General features: G+C 34.5%; 1 protein-coding gene across 1 annotated transcript in view; it reads right to left on the bottom strand.

Moving 5' to 3' along the window:
* C1GALT1 (core 1 synthase, glycoprotein-N-acetylgalactosamine 3-beta-galactosyltransferase 1) overlaps positions 1 to 15,330 on the bottom strand; it is a 36,834-nt gene that overhangs the window by 2,452 nt on the left and 19,052 nt on the right. Inside the window, exons 3-5 of the mRNA XM_029918909.1 lie at positions 9,917 to 9,990; positions 6,043 to 6,710; positions 1 to 200 (exon numbers count right to left, since the gene is read on the bottom strand). Coding sequence (XP_029774769.1) covers positions 1 to 200; positions 6,043 to 6,710; positions 9,917 to 9,990 — 942 coding nt within the window. The remainder of the gene's footprint in view (positions 201 to 6,042; positions 6,711 to 9,916; positions 9,991 to 15,330) is intronic.

Here is a 15,330-nt window from a genome sequence, read left to right as displayed (position 1 = left end):
AAGGGTTCTTGTTTTAGTTTTGGATTTTCATTTTTGTATGCTTGACTTCTTTCTTTTAGCATATTCTCAGGTAAGGCAGGTTGATATCTATATAAATAACCATATGGACGAAGATGATAAACGAGGTATTCTAACTCATACATAGTTGTAGAATCAACATAGTGAAAAGAAACTGCAAGATCAGAACAGCAACCAGGACCCTAAAACAGTAATGGAAACAGGCATTATTAAGGAACAGTACACAGTTAACATACAATATTCACATACTGAAAAAGGAAATATTAATTTTAACAGAATCCAAGCAATAAAGCTAGCATGGTAAAGCAGAGGCATCTAATTTATTAGACCTGTAGAAGAAACCAAGAGTTTTTAGAGTTCTTAATGATTTAAAAGTAAAAATGAAAACTGTAAAAAGACATCTAATTGAAATAATATTCTCTTAGAATCTATAGTGTTTTTGCAGAAAAGAATCTTGAGACTTCCTCAAATGAAAGGGGCAGCTATATAAAGAATGAAACTCTATTTCTGAGTTTTGCTTTTTCTTCATAATGTTCTCACCATAAAGTTTTGTTTAGCTCAACCTCAGAAAAACATCTTTGGACCATTTCCATGACTACAAAGCCTTGCCCATTATGTGCCTGCAACCTAATACTTCATCTGCACATCAACCCAAACAGTATAGTATGTGAGAGGAAGTGCTGAGTCAAATCTAAGTTTGAATCCAAATTTTGTCTATTAGTATCAAGTTCTGCCTACTAGTGTATGATCTTGGGCAAGTTAATTAATCTCTCTATAAGCTTCAATTTCTTCATCTGCAAAAGACGGTTATTTATAGGAGATAATGTTTGTAAGATGCTTGGGACCAGCTTAGCCTAGAGCAAATGCTCAATAAATTCTGAGATTACTGATAGAATAATCATATTTAGGTGGCCCTAGTAAGTAGGTCATAAACATTTGTTCAGATATATAACTCCCATAGATTCCTAACAAAATTGGTATTAGAACAGGTTTAAAAAAAGACAGAAAACAAGATAACAATAAAAATACAACAATGAAACAGGAAAAAAAAAAGTCAAGAACAGAAAAAAACACAAAACTGGCCCCAGAATTAAACAGTCATCGGTTATTCTGGGGATAGAATTGGTATCTACAGAACGTTTTACCCAGGTAACTCAAACAAAACTTTACATTCTAACGTCTTTGCAAGGACCCAAGAAGAAAGATACTCTGGCAAGTTCTCAGTGAAGATTCATACTGAACATTTAATGATTCATGTTTGGAAGTAGATAGCTTACAATGCAGTAAAAATTATCAAGAAATTGTCCACTATATTTTCTCTGGCCTTCTTTCTGAATTTTCCTTTGAAACAAACACTGGATATGTGAGGTTTCTGGACAATCATGTAGGCACTGAAAAATTATTTGGTGCCTACTTCTTTCACCTTCACGGCAATGTAAAGATAGCAACAAGTCTGAAAAGTAAACAGGTAAGTAAACTTGTGATCATCAAACCATCTCTGCCCAAGAGATATATGTGAGCCACATAATGCACTTTAAAATCTGGTAGCCGTATTTAAATGGTAAAAAAGTGAGGGGTGCCTGGGTGGCTCAATTAGTTGAGCATCTGACTCCTGATTTTGGCTCAGGTCATGATCCCAGGGTTGAGGGATTGAGCCCCAAGTCCAGCTCTGAGCGGAGTGTGAAGTCTGCTTAAAATTCTCTCTCTCCCCACCTCTGCACCTCTCCCCTACTCACACGCTCTCTAAAATTAAGTTTTTTAATTTAAAAAAAACTAAAAAAGTGAAATTAGAATATATTCTAAATAAATCTATATTATTCTTTTTCAATATACAATCAATATTTTAAAATTATTAAATCATTCTTTTTATTTATGCTAAGTCCTTAAAATCAGGTAGGAATTTTATACTGACAGCACATCTCAATTTTGACTAGCCACATTTCAAATACTTAACAGTCATACCTGCCTATGGGCTACTATCCTGGTCAGTGCACAGTAAACTAAAGAACTAGATCAATAGCAATTAATTTTAAATTGCCGTTCTTTTTTGAAAGGAATTTTATACATTCCTGAAATACTGTAATAATATTTTTGATAAGATTTACTGCATTAATTATGTTTACTCTATTGCATTATTGTTTTTTTGCTAAATGGCCAGGATACTGTTATTAGGATTTATAAGCATAAGACAATAAAAGAAAACAGCTATAACTATTAGAAACAAAATAGTTCTTTGCATATAATTACGGTGACTACCAAAACTCAAAAGAATCAAGTAAAAAAAATCATTAGAAATAGAGAATCCAGAAACAAAGCCAGATTTTAAGGATGTTATTAAGAAATGAGTTTTCAGGGCGCCTGGGTGGCTCAGTCAGTTAAGTGTCCAGTTTTGGCTCAGGTCATGATCTCACGGTTCGTGGGACAGAGCCCCGCATCGAGTTCTGTGCTGACAGCTAGCTCAGAGCCTGGAGCCTGCTTCAGATTCTGTGTCTCCCTCTCTCTCTGACCCTCCCATGCTCACACTGTCTCTCTCTGTCTCTCAAAAATAAAAAAACATTAAAAAAAAATTGAAAGAAATGACAGCTTTCGTATATATACCATTTAAAAAGCTTTTTGAAGAGCCCAAGTAGAATAGTAACAAAAACATTAAAAACAAAGGGAGAGGGTGTCTGGGCATTTTAGCTGGTTAAGTGTCCAACTGTTGATACTAGCTCAGGTCATGATCTCATGGTTCATGAATTCGAGCCCTGTGTTGGCTGCTCTGTGCTGACAGTGAGGAGCCTGCTTGGAGTTCTCTCTCAATCTCTCTCTCTCTCTCTCTCTCTCTCTGCCCCTCCCCTGCTCACTCTCTCTAAAGAAATAAACATTTAAAATTAAAAAGATAGGGAGATACTTAAGAAGCAATAAAATCTGGAGAAAATATAATGCTTAACTAAAATTTAAAATTCCAGGCAAAGACATCTATTGTTTCTAAATTAAAAACTTAATGCATAAGGATAAAGGCACAGTGTTATCAGACCACAGTGTCTGAGAGATAATAAATTAGAGGAATATACACTCTTATTAGATTCATAACTTCAAAATTTTATAAAGCTACAAGGTTCAAAACAATATGGTGCTTAGACAAAACCAAATACAATAGTGGAACAGAACTGAAATACCAGACATCAATTCTACTATGAGTAACACTACAGTATGCAGTACAGGAGATATTTTAAATCAGTAATGAAAATAAAACAGTTAAAAAATAGTACTGGAAAAGGGGCACCTGGGTGGGTCAGTCAGTTAAGCATCTGACTTTGGCTGAGGTCATGATCTTGGAAGTTTTTGAGTTGGAGGCCCACATTGAGTTCTGTGCTGACAGCTCAGGGCCTGAAGCCCACTTAGGATCCTGTCTCCCCCTCTCTCTGCCCCTCCCCTGCTTGCACTTTTTGTCTCTCTCTCTCAAAAAAAGTAAACATATAAAAATGAAAAGAAAATGGTACAGGAATAATCAGCTAACAATTTGGAAAAATCAGGGGCTCGCTACCTTAACCATGTATCAGTAAGTTTCAGATGATACAGTTAATGCAAATAGAACTGAAGAATAGAATAAATTGTTATTTGATCATTTCTAACCTACAAAAAAGGCAATTTCACACATAGGGGGGTTATATATGTGTGTTGTGTGTGTGTGCATTTACACACTTTTAAATCCACTATATTAAGACTGATTACAAATTTTGTGGTGAAGGCAATTTCTAGGAAACAGACTGTAGTCTGAGGAGATAAACTTACTTCTAGGGAAGTGAGGAGATAAACTTACTTCTAGGGAAGTGAGAAAGTGCTGTGAGAAGGGAACTGCATGAAGAACACATTCTAAACAACGAACTTAAGAACATAACTCTTTGATCAACTGTAGTATCTCACACACTGACTTACTAAAATAAAAATTTTCTACACTGTGTTTCTAGTGATTACTATAGAGAAAACACATATTTATGAGATTCAGGATAACTCTGAAAATCGTATTCACTTAGGGAGAAGAAAATTTATCAAATGATGGATAGATAACAATAGAAGTTTGATTTCAAACTGTGTTTATATAGAACTTCCTGGGAGAAATAGGCAGGATTAGGAAGTTGGGTCAATTTTGATACTTCCAAGTCTTTTATTGTCTTCAATATAACTGAATAAATTTTTAAGGAAAGAACATAAATTTTGCATCCATTTTAAAAACAACTGCAATTTAAATAAAAGATGTATCATAGAAATATTAATTTTGTTTATATAAGGTGTATTGTTAGGTACACCCTATTTGTAGGTGGAATTGTGGGTAGCACTCTTAAAGGAAAAGAAGAATATTTTCCTGGCTACAAAATATAACAGTTAGGATGTCCCTTTATTATAATTGTATGTGTAACCAATATCAGATACTCTTAGTAAAATCTTATATGCATTTAGGTGTCTGTTACATGTATTTGTAATATTTTTAAGTTTAGATATATTTTTATATGGGAAGGGGTAACAAAATTAAGGAGGAGGTCAAGTAATCTTGGAATGGTCAGAATATACTATGAAAAAAAAGCGCCATAGCACTCATTAGAACAAAACAAAAACAGACTATCAAAAAGCAGACTTGGGAATACATCTGTTTTATAGTCCAGGAAACTGTTGCCTCTACATTAGCAATAAAATGCTAGCATAAAGTTTCAAAGAGCCTCAATACATAGACATGAACTTTTAAAAAATAATTTGTTTTATTGTTTAAAGTTTATTTACTGAGAGAGAGAAGGGGGGGAGAACAAGTGAGGGGAGGGGCAGAGGATCTGAAGCAGGCTCTGCTGACAGCGGAGAACCCGATGTGGGGCTCAAACCCACAAACTGTGAGATCATGATCTGAGCTGAAGTCCAAAATTTAACCGACTGAGCCACCCACCCTGACACCCCAGAATCAAATTTTCAATGGTTTATTTATTAAAGTGGAATTTCATCCCAACAACAGAATATGTATTCTAGCATTCCTCAGCTCTTCCCTTTGGGGCACATATCCCATTAATCATGGAGGGGAGCTCATGATGGAAATCATGAGTTTTAGAATCAGAGTCATTTGCAATATTGCCTCGACTTATCAGGAAAGGCAAATTGCTTTATTTTTCTGAATCTCAGTTTTGTCACCTATTGAATGCAGAATTACTGTAAGGAAGAGCTGTTATGCCTGTATAACTGAGCCACCCAGGTGCCCCAATAATGTATTTTAGATAAAATTCTTAGGAATGTAAGCTGAGGTGCCAAATGAGAGCTGAGGCCTATTAGCGCTTACTGTGTGAGAGACACTGTACTACACTGTAATCACAATTGAGTGAGCCAGGTAGATCAGGTCTATTTTCCAAATGAGGCAACTCAGGCTCACAACTTGGGAAAATTCTGTCCATCCAAAGACATTCCACTATTAAGTGGGAGAAGATCTGAACCTAGGTCTTTCTGAACCTCAAAGTCTTTTCATGCACTGTTCCTGAAACCTTGAAGGCTCTTTACCCAGATCTTCAAACAGCCTGCTCTCTAACCTCACTCAGATTTCTTTTCAAAAGTCACCCCTTAGAGACACCTTCTGTAACCACCCAAACTAGGGAACCCTTAGCACTTTGGGTCACTCTCTATCCCCTTACCTGGTTTTTTTCAGGACACTTATCACTACCTATAATCTTATTTTATGTTTACTAGTCTGCCTGTTTATCGTATGTCTCTGCATCCAGAATAATGTAAGGTTCATAATACACTGTTATTATCAGGGTCACAGAACTGGAAGTTGGCCATATTTACCACTATATTTTTAGTGCCTGACATATAAAAGTACCAACATTTATTGAATCACTATTGCTGACATTCATATTCTCATCAATTTTATTATACACCGCCACTCTATATAAAAAGAGTAAAGGAGATTCTTAGTTATTGGTACTAAAGAAACACATAATTGCTAGGTTTTTTTTAAGTAAATAAAAGTCAAAGTATTTAAACAGTAATAAAAATTTCTAAACTTACCTCTACAGGAGGATAATAGTTGTAATTCCAGTACCAAAAGGTTCTAGGTAGATAACCTTTGATTAAGTGGTGTTCTGGTACAAAGGGATGAAAAGTTTCTTTTCCAGTGGTATCTCTGGAATCTCCCGCCTCTACGTTTATAATTTCCATGCATCTCCCCAGTGCTAAGTCTTCAATGGAGGAACTATGTGTACATTTGTCTGTTTTAAATGCATTAACAAATCTTTTCAAGGCTTCTTTGCTCAGTACATATCCTGCTCCTCCACTCATGTAGCCCTGCTTTACATAGGGCTTAAATCTTCTCCCAAAGTAAATGGGTTCTTCAGGGTTGTATTTTGAGAGAAGCCACCTCAAATTATCTAGTATAACATATGTATCATCATCTGCTTTCATAAACCAATCAGCATCTTCTAAATAATGATCATGAACATACTGAAAAGCTTTAATTGTTTTCCAGTAAAGTTGGTCTCTGCCTTCTCTAGTTTTTAGTCCCACAGCAGGGAAGTCTTTATTTTCTTGTGAACTCATAAACAACACTTTATTACAACGCTGGGCCCATGTAGCTTTGACGTGTTTGGCCTTTTTCTCTAGATTTTGAGGCCCTGTCATAACCCAGCAAAGAACTTTAACCTTCTGATAGAGGTTTTCGGCGATGTCTGTGTTCTCATCTATTAAACAAAAACATTTTAGAGTTATATTTACATATGTGTAAAATGCAAATAAATTATATTGAAGAAAACATTTTCTTACATAATTTTAAAGACCTCTTCTATTTACCTTTCTAGCATTAGTAATTTAGCTGAAAGAAAGCAAAACTCAACCTAATATGAAATGACATTCTGATTTATTGGTTTCATGTCAGTCTTAGCCAGGAGATTCATTGGTGTTAATAAGAATTGCCACTATGACTTAGATTCTTACTAATTTGAACTGTGGTTTATTGAACAAACAGCTCTAAATAAGTTTCTGAAGGACAGGAAAGACATGATACTACTGAAGTAACAGTTTATTTTGGAGTCCACAGGAGTTCACAGTTAGGAATTTATACAAATACCCTGACGTGACTTTAAAAAAGGCTTTCATGACCATCTGGGTTTGAAGAAGCGGGTTAATGGAGAGTTGAGATAACTTCTCATAGTACCGTATTTCATTCCAAAACGCAAATCCATCAATCAGAAACAGAACAGAATAGCTAGTAGTGGTATTTCCAAGACTGTCTAGAGCAATGTTTTTCAAAGTACTCCTATGTAAAGAAATATGGAGCTTATGCCAGAATATAAAGCAACATATTACTTCCTTTATCAAGGAAGTCTTGCTATACCCCACAAAAGTCCACTTAGCTAAGCAGTGAGCTTAAATGAGTTACAGCCTGATGCAAACTCCTTATCTGGGCGCAGACTGGTAACAAATAATTCACACTGTGAGGCCAGAACCACATTCTGAGTGTTTAAAGGAAGACTCCAATTTTAAGATTCTATACCAGTGCTTGAAGGATCCATTTTTATTTCAATAGTTAGAGACCTATACTTTTACAAATATGTTAAAAAAATAAATTACCAGAAAAATAAAACTAAAAAAAAGAATTATAAAGTATAAGTCCTAATTCTTAATTTTAGACAAAGATTACTCTGTTAAATTACCATGAAAACTTCCAACTATTTAATCCCAATTTCAGTACTTATGTAGATGTGGACCAGCATGAATCTGCAAAACCATAGTTTCTGTAGTAATATTACAGGCAGAATCCTAAGGAAGCATATTCTTAAAGGTAAGGTCAACTAGTGAGTTACAAAACCTCAGTCCTGTGAAAAATTAACTGGAGGCATAAATTTCTAGTTAATAAATTGAGGGGGAATGCAATGTTGGCCAAGATTGGACATGGAATGAAAATATTCTCATGTCCCTCTGAGTATCAATAATTCACAATTCAAAAACAGACAAAATCACCCTATTTTCAGTAGAGAGCATTCACATTTCATCTACTTGAGGGGCCCAATCTCCCGGCTATAGATAAACAAAATACTGGATGAATAGGAAAAATGGTAGATGCAGGACTTCCTAATGTTTCACTTTGAGAAAGACAACCTTCTCCCCACTGCTGGGATCTGGTAAGAGTATTTTTTCTCATTTTTAAATTATGCGTTTATTATCACTAATTACTTTGTTGTAGGCATGTGCTGGCACAGGAGATGAAAAGATGAATAAGACATACATATGTCCTACTACTGAAGAATGCACAATCTTGCACATGGCCTTGGCATGGAAGCCAGTATTTGACACACACTAACAGAGATTCTATAGTAGAATTCTGTACAAAGGGTTCAATGTGTTGAGAAATAAGAGAGCTGTGGCTAATAAATCCTATAGAATAGTGGAATGGGAACTTGGCCAGAACAGAGAAGGGGAGATAATGCAAAATCAGGAAACAGAGTTGATGCAGAAAACAGGTCTTTAGATGCGTAGAAGCTTACCATAAGAACAGACAAGAGGTAGAGTGAAGTTTGGTTGCGTGTAGGTACATGGGTATAACTAAAGGTCTGAATGAGGGGAAATGAACTGACAGAAGAAATCTGAAAAATGGTAAAGAAGTAGAAAGTTAGAACTTAAGAAAAATGAGATTGATTGGTAAGTGAAGAAGACATCTACCATGACTTCATAGTTTCTAGCTTAGACAGATGTGGACCATCAAGCAGGACAAGTAGGTACCTAATATATGTCCCTACAGTGACCTGATACAGCCTACTAGTAGCAGAAAAGCGTGACTCCAACTGTTCCTTTGACAATCTAGAGCAATGCTACATAATGGTGATTAACTGCTCTATGATAAGAACACAGAGCACCTACTCAGAGCTGAATCAGAGTTGTATAAACATTTACACAATATGACATAATTTGAAACGATATGCATGTGCTTGCCAGCTCATAATAACTCACCTAGGATGTGGTACTTCATCCCTCTGCCTCTGCTTGAGAGGTAGAAGTAATTTATTTCCAAAAAAGATACAATAAACAATTCTTAATTAGGGGACCCTCTGCATCCCAAAATTCCAATTGTTTTCAAGATGCTGTATTCTTTTTTGTCAAATAAATCACACTTGCAGAGATCTTTGAATTCTATTAATATCTTTTCAGTATTAGGAACTGGGTGAAGATAAAGACAGTAAAGAATAGATGGGAACTAAAATTCTAGGAACTGATGACATCACACAAAAGAAACAGCCAAAGGACAGAAACTTGGAAAAAATTAACACTTACAGGGGCCACCTAAAGCACACAATTGAGAACATCCTGTTAGAAGTAGGTGACCAGGAGAAAATAGTCATTACACATCCTTAGTTCCTACCTCCTAAGTTTTTATCCCTCTTAGAGGGTGAAAGGATTAGTTATGTTAGCTACTGATAAAAATATAAATTGAAAAAATATAGAGAGAGATTTATATATACCTCTTAAGTTTCTGTAGGGCAAGACTAAGTAAAAACTAAGACCAAAATAAGACAATAGCAAAAAAAAAAAAAAAAAAAAAAAAAGACATAGACATAAACGATCATAACAAAATTAGGCTAAATGAATATTTTCAAAAACAAAACTAATCTGAAAAGTTCTGCCTTTCCCCAAATTATAGTTTCTGAATTATCTCTACTTAAAAATAAATTCAAAATTAATACCTTACTCCCTAAATAAATGTGGGTTTTAGCAATTTCCTTCTGCTGAGACAAAGCAAGAATTGTCATTAAATATCAGGAATTAAGCTCACTTTTAACAAAAGATACTATGTACAACAAAATTCAAATAAATTGCCTTTTCCAATTCTTACAACACTTATGCAGACTGAAAAATACTGTTTCTGTTTACTCCTTAATAAAGCGAACCATACCTTTATGTTGGCTAGAATCTGCATTGAAGTTCATCTGTCCTTCTAGATGATTCTGTCCATTATCATCTGAATGCCTAGCATGAGGATCATTATGAAGAATATTAGGCTGGGTATCACCCTGTTCTCCCAATAAAATACTAAATAGCTGAGAACATAAAAAAAATCCAATTGCAGATCCACAAAGGAAGGTTAAAAAATTCAGCCAAGATTTAGAGGCCATTTCCCGAAAATTTATTTCTGCAAGAAAAAAATTAGCAAGATGTTATAAATTATAAAGCAATATACATACTATGAGGAAAAAACTTGATTAACTTTTAGCCATATGGGAAATTTAATTCCTTTCATATAGGAGAACATTTCTAAGAATATTTAACTTTTATCTCTATTTACTGCTAAAACACATATGGACAATTCAATAAAACAGATGAGTAGTAACCTGGAGAATTGTTGCTAGAGTGGAACATGGGTAAATGGGTCAGTATTTGCACAAAGAATTTCCTGTTCTTCCCAACTAGAATCTTTTGTGAACTCAAGCCTGCTTGCCACATTCTTTTTCTTTTTTACTGTCAAAATAGTAAAATTTACCTTTTTTCTCTTTTGGTAGTTCATATGACATGGCATATATTATATAAAAATTAATATATAATGATACAAAAACATCATTAAAACAAATGGTGCAACTTGAACAAAAATTGTGGAGAAGACACAGAGTTTGTGTTCTAAAATCCTATTGTTCTCCAAAAGTAGTAAAAGTACTAATATTGGACTTTAAAAGACTAAGGATGTTATGTAATTGCTAGCGTAATCATTAAAAAAAGTAAAAGAATACATAACTAAAACAGAAAAAAATGAAATATAATCAAAAACAAGACAAGAAAAAAAAGAAGTGGATAAAGAACAGATGAAACAAACAAAACAAAATAGTATTGACTGAAAGCTCTAATTAAAAGATAAAGATTGCCAGCCAGACTACAGAAAAAAAAAAAAAACCACCTATATGCTGCTTATAAGAGAATTAAATACATTCAGAAAGTTAAGAGCAAAAGGATGGAAAAAGATGTATTCAAACACTTACAAAAAGAAACTATGCTAATATCAAAATAAAATTATTGGTTACATAATTATCTTTGTGATATTCACCAAGCTCAACATTTTTGATTTACACACTTTTCTATATTAACAATTACTTTAGTAAAAAATTTATATAAAAAAACCTTCATGTAATGTTTTACTTTATTCCTTTTAATACACATTTAATATATATTTAATATAAAAGTATTTATCCTCAAATCTGTAAGTAAAGTTGTCATGCCATGAAACTATACCATGCTCATCTTCTGTCTCGTATCACAGTTCCTCTCCAGAATAGTAATTCAAGTTTGAGAAGGAAGATCCCAAGGGGAAAGTGAAGATAAAGACAGTGTGAGCAAAGTTGCTCAATAACCCTTGAGATATAAATTACTCATATGAAACTGGCAGGTACTAGTTTACTTACTTCCTTTGTTCTACCTTAACTGCATCCTAAAATTCAGAAAGGTAGGCCTTCCTGAGTGAAGAGTCTATATGTCCCTCTCAACTTCCCTATCCAATTCCCAGAGGAAAAGCAGAAATAAATTTACCCAATCTTGTTGCTATTTTCCCTGAGAGGGAGTCTCAAATTCTCTCTTGCTATTGTCCTCTTTTCCCCATTTAGACTGGTCTTTAGTGAAATCCTTCTACCCAAAAGGTATAATCTGCAATCGCAGGGGAAATAACCCTCCTGGTTTAAATGATTCTTTTGAAATTCTAAAAATCTCAAGATTATCTGCAAATGATATATCTGATAAAGGGTTAATATCTGAAATACAGAAAGAACTGAAAACTCAACACCAAAACACCCCAAATAATCTGATTAAAAATAGGCAGAGGACCTGAATATTTTTCCAAAGCAGACATACAAATAGTCAAGAGACATATGAAAAGATGCAAACATCACTACTTACCAGGGAAATGCAAATCAAAACTACATGAGATATCACCTCACACCTGTCAGAATGGCCAGAATCAAAAGGGCAAGAAGTAACAAGTTTTGGCATAGATGTGAAGAAAAAGGAAGCCTTGTATATTGTTGGTGCAGCCACTGTGGAAAACAGTATGGAGGCTCCTCAAATAATTTAAAAATAGAATTGCCATATGATCCAGTAATTTCAGTACAGGATACTTATCCAAAGAAAATTAAAAAACCAAAATACATGCACCCCTATGTTTATTACAGCATTATTTACAATAGCCAAGATATAAAAGCAACCCAAGTGTCCAACCATAGATGAAAAGATAAAGATGTGGGACGGACGGACGGATGGACACACACGCGCGCGTGTGCGCACACATACGGGAATATTACTCAGCCAAAAAAAAAAAAGATACCTTTCCATTTGCAATAACACATAGGTGAATCTAGAGGGTGTAATGCTAAATGAAGTCAGAGGAAGACAAATACCATATGATTTCGTGCATATGTGTAATTTAATAAACAAAACAAGCAAACGAAAAAAAGATAAAAACTAGAGTCTTAAATACAGAAAATTGGTAGTTGACAGAGGAGAAGTTAGTAGGGAATGGGTGAAATTGATAAAGGAAATTAAGAGTACACTTATTGTGATGAGCACTGAGTAATGCAAAGAACTGTGGAATCACTATATAAGGGGGGTAAAAAAAAAAAAAAAGCCAAAAAGAACTATTCAAGAATCTGGAATTCTCCCTTTAGTAAGAGTGTACATTATCAAGACTATACCAACAGAAGTAATTTCAAAGTACCATGAATTGGAAACACGAAGCCAAGAGAAGTGAAGGAAAGGTGTCATAACTCTATAAACTTTTTATGGTAAATATAAAAAGATTGGCAGAATAAGATTGAAACAATAAATCTGAAGGAAGGCTATTAAGGTAACATTAGCAGACAGCGCTTCATCTAGGAGCCACACTATAAGCAATTCATACCACATCTTCTAATTCTCTGACATTCTGCCTTCTAGCACACTAGTTTTTCTTTTTGCATGGGCTGTGACTTTTCCTCACCATGTACTAGATATAATCACTTCGCAGTCTGAGAAGGACACAGTCCAGTTGAACTTTCCACTGCTGTAGTCCTACTCTTCCCGGTATTAGATGAGAAAGCAGCAGTCACAGCAGTATTCAGTACCACTTCAGACAGAAAGCACCATGACTGAGAAGGGGAAAGCACAAGAGACAAATCCATATTTCTTCCATCAGCATAGGAGAGAGATGAATTAAGTACTGATCTAGCTCCAGTAACTATGAATACTAACCTACTACTCCACCATTTTCCACAAGATATTGAGCTTCAGAACAACTCTACTTTTGCAGCATGGATGATGTACTGTTTGTAGAAAACTAGTGACATATTTATGGATAAGGTTTTCTCAGCTGAGGTGGTGCTTTTTAGCAACACACCTGTTCTGGGGTGAGGAGAGGGAAAATTGACTGGATGATAAAAATGTGTTTTTAATTAAAAAATATCGTGTGATTCTGTTGGATGGCTGCCATCCTCTTCCCCACCTTCCTCCAGGGCAGTAGCAGCCAAAATATGCTGGCTCATCCCTGTTGTTTTTATCCCATCCCCTTCCAGTTTCAAAGCCTTATGACTAAATTTACATTTATTCCCATTTTATTTTCCTGTTCCTGGAATAAAACAGCCACCTGGGATAAAATAGGTATAATGTACCTCAAGCCTACTCAGATTTTTGGCAAAAATCAGCAACCTCAATTCTTCAGATTTTGTTTCATTTCTTTTTTTAATTAATTAATTTTTAAATTTGTATCCAAGTTAGTTGGCATATAGTGCAACGACTTCAGAAGTAGATTCCTTAATGCCCCTTATTTAGATTCTTAATAAGAGTGCTGAAACAGACCAGATTGGAAGACACTATGTAACTAATTTGCACATTACAGTGGCCTATGTTAATTAAAATTAAGTGGAGGGAAGTTCTCAATGTCAACTGCTTTCTAAATACATAATAAAAATCATTTGAGGAACATTTAAAAATGTATTTTATTATTCTACATATATAAAATATATATATTATCAGACTCAACAATGGAAATTTCAGATGCTAAAGAACTGCTGGGACAACTAAACTTTATATTTTTACTTTATTTTTTAAGCGATAGCTTTGTGTTTTGTAAAAAAGAAATCAAGCAATATAGAATATAGAACTATAATGAAAAGGAAAGAAATCATCTCAAATCCCATCACTCAGAAACAACTGTCATTAATATTTGGTAATATCATTACAGACACGAATAACATCTTTATAAATAACAGATTGAAAAAGAGATAACTGTAGTTAACAGTTGAGCTCTGAACTGAGAGATTTACATGGGGTAACTGTAAACCATAAACAAGGGAATATTATTCCCATTTTACAAATAAACAAACAGAAAGGTTAGTAATCTTCACATTCACACTGGCAATGTGTACCAGGAATTCAGATTCTTGGGGAGCCTGGGTGGCTCAGTTGGATAAGTGCTTGACTCTTGATTTCGGCTCAAGTCATGATTCCAGGCTCCTGAGATCAAGCCCTATGTCAGACTCTGTACTGAGCATGGAGCCTGCTTGGGATTCTCTCTCTCCCCCTTCTTTCTCTGCTCCTTCTTGGTTTGTACGGTTTCTCAATCAATCAATAAAACAAATACATAACAATAAGAACTCAGATCCTTAACCATTTTACTATAGTTTTACAGAACTAGAATTGTTAATCATGCTATTTTAAAGATTTAATCTATTAAGTTAGATTTACTTGAATTTACAGGAAAAAAGGGAATTAAATGACTCTAAATGAACTTTGAAAGTGAGCTAAAATTTATGATCCTCTTAATGATCCTTCTAAAGATAAGAAAAAGACTATGAAAAATATAAAGCAATTGGAGGCCCTTTTAAAAAACTACATATTTCATTTTTAGATAGTACCTATTAATATCTTGCCATGAGAAATGTGGAAATCAGCACATATATACTCCCCCAAGCACTCAATTCCTGTGAACTATTTTTTATTCCATAAAATTTTGCATAGTTTTCATTCTATAAATTATACAGTAATTCCCATGACTGCTTAATCTTAGATATGTATTAAACCGGATTCCATGCTCATTAATAGTCCTTTTATTACAGTTCCTTTATATGTGAGTTCTTCATTAACGTCATGTTTTTTGGCTGGGTTTCAGTAAGTAATTTTTGTAATCGTGTTCATTGGTGCTATATTCTAAATTCTTGCAGGCTTTAAACTATCTACTACTGCCTTTAGATATGAAGCACAATTTGACCAAGTACAAACTTTGTAATATTGTTCATGGTCTCCTCACACTGGTGCCAGAAAAGTCTGAGGGCAGAGTGATTTTTTTCCTTTTTTTTTTTT

Source organism: Suricata suricatta, chromosome 2 (genome assembly GCF_006229205.1).
Source record: "Suricata suricatta isolate VVHF042 chromosome 2, meerkat_22Aug2017_6uvM2_HiC, whole genome shotgun sequence".
Taxonomy (NCBI): domain Eukaryota; kingdom Metazoa; phylum Chordata; class Mammalia; order Carnivora; family Herpestidae; genus Suricata; species Suricata suricatta.
This window is presented reverse-complemented; position numbering and strand designations above follow the sequence as displayed.